Source organism: Petaurus breviceps, unplaced genomic scaffold (genome assembly GCF_028583685.1).
Source record: "Petaurus breviceps papuanus isolate PSGF00001 unplaced genomic scaffold, PetGlider_PUasm1.0 90865, whole genome shotgun sequence".
Classification (NCBI taxonomy): Eukaryota; Metazoa; Chordata; class Mammalia; order Diprotodontia; family Petauridae; genus Petaurus; species Petaurus breviceps.
In genome coordinates, this window is record NW_027187367.1 from 18539964 (window position 1) to 18542064 (window position 2101).

At 46.9% G+C, this 2101-nt stretch overlaps 1 protein-coding gene across 1 annotated transcript in view; it reads left to right on the forward strand.

Moving 5' to 3' along the window:
• The first annotated feature begins 45 nt into the window (after positions 1 to 45).
• APOBEC2 (apolipoprotein B mRNA editing enzyme catalytic subunit 2) overlaps positions 46 to 2101 on the forward strand; it is a 22398-nt gene continuing 20342 nt past the window's right edge. The window contains exon 1 of the mRNA XM_069073633.1: positions 46 to 368. Within this exon, the coding sequence (XP_068929734.1) occupies positions 247 to 368 (122 nt within the window). The 5' untranslated portion in view covers positions 46 to 246. The remainder of the gene's footprint in view (positions 369 to 2101) is intronic.

Consider the following 2101-nt stretch of genomic DNA (forward strand, 5'->3'; position numbering starts at 1 on the left):
ACTCCAACATATTCGTCACTCAATTAAAAAAAGAGTGGGGGAGGGAAGGCACTGGTTATAAGACCTGTGCCACACAGGGGCAGGGGACATTGAGCTCAGAGAGTTCCATCTCTCTCTCGCTACTCTCAGCCTGATTTAGCTGTTGACAGCTGCTGCCCGCCAGCCTAGCTAGCTCCCTGCCTGTGGCCTAGCCAACCACCAAGCCCCACACTCTTCGTTCCGGTGACTTCTACAGCCCACCCCAAAATGGCTGAAAAAGAACAGGCTGCGGCTGCTCCTCAAAATGGAGAGGGGGACTCTGAGAATCTGGATGACCCTGAGAAATTGAAGGAGCTGATTGAGTTGCCTCCCTTTGAGATTGTCACAGGGTAAGAGACAGGTTGCTGGCTGCTCTTCTCTGGGTGAGGTAGAAAGGAGATTTTCAGGATGAGTGTGAGGCCTTGGGAAAAGTGGCAGATGCTAACCAGAGTTGGGGAAGGGAGAATTAGGTAGGAATTGGCTAGACTGTGTGTGCCCTGAAATTGGGGTTGGGATAAATCCAGACTAATGCATGTGCTTTTAAATATATGAGTTTTGGGGTATCAGAACATCAGCCTTAAAAGGTAAGGGGCTTATTTGTGTCCTTGCTATTAATATCAATAACTATAATAATAACACACAGAGAGTCTTCAAGGTTTACAAAGAATTTATCTCACAAGTAATTATCTGAGATAGCAGTCTCAAATCAGGTGAGACTCCTCCAGAGAGCCATTCACCTGGGTGAGGTTTGGTTGATATTTTTGTCTCTGTTTTATTTTTAATCCTTTTGAAGGGTTCAAGAGGGAAAGGAATGACAGAGACCTGGAAACTCTACTATCTCTAATCCTGGAGAAATTGGCAGGGAGGTAGGGCAGTGTATGAGAGAGAGAGAGAAACATTTCAACAGGACCCTAGTTAAAGTTGTCCCCTTCTCTATTTTCCGGGCTCTAATCTCTGAAAAGAAGATTCCACAATAGGAGTTGAATGAGAGATAGTTTCTTCCTACAAATCTTTTGTGAATTTCCCCAGGAGAGAGAAGCAGAAGTGATCCATAAGCCCCATGAGCAAGGAGCTCATGCATAGTCCATGTCAGAGAAACCAGGACAGTAAGATAAATTCACACAGTATGAAACAAAGGGACATTCTGGTCAGGTGGAAGGTGGAGGTACTGGATTCGATTCTGCCTAAGCAAAGTGGGCTTCCTGGACAAGAAGAAAGGTTCAGGTGAAAGGAACAGGGCAGGAGGAGGGCTATGTTCAGTATCCATTTGGGCCCCACTGATTTGTCCAGAACATGTCTACTCCTGATATAAATCCAAGAAATTCTCTTCATTGTCTCTATCTCTCTCTTCCTTAACCTTCTAGCTATAGCTACTGCCAAACTGCTAAACAGAGAAGGACAGAGGTCTTTGAGGGGCTGAGTTCAGCCTGTTCGGGCTGTACCTGACCCCCAAATCCTTCCCCATACCTCAATATCTCTGTCATTTGGGGAGAAAAGCAATGAGCTTTCTACCTGCCCCTTAAACCTTTCCCCTTAAATCTTTTTGGGGGGCAGCTAGGTGGCGCAGTGAATAGAGCACCAGCCCTGAAGTCAGGAGGACCTGGGTTCAAATTGGCCTCAGACATTTGACTCTTAACTAGCTTGTGTGACCTTGGGCAAGTCACTTAACCCCAACTGCCCTGCCTTGCCCCCTCCAAAAAAAATCTTTCCTCTACTTCTCAGGGCCTCCCTCCAATATTTGGAGAGAACAGCAGTGCTCAAAGATGGGTGGGGACCACAGTCTCAGAGACCATAAGCAAAATACTAGCACAGTAGCTTCCTAGTGCAGGAAAACCTTACTCAGGGGAGATTCATCCTGAATCCTGAGAGGAAGAACAGCCCCCAAGTTTGTGCTGCCCTGTGCCCACTCACATAATCTCACCCTTATCCTGGGATTAGGGGAGCAGCTGGGGCCAGATAGATGGAGGGATAGGGAAAGCTCTGGTGCTACTTGGGAAAGAGATCCTAACCCTGACCCTTAGATCTTTAACTGAGCCTCCCCTCTCCCACTGATACTCCTGAATGAAAGGAATAGAAAGAGCAG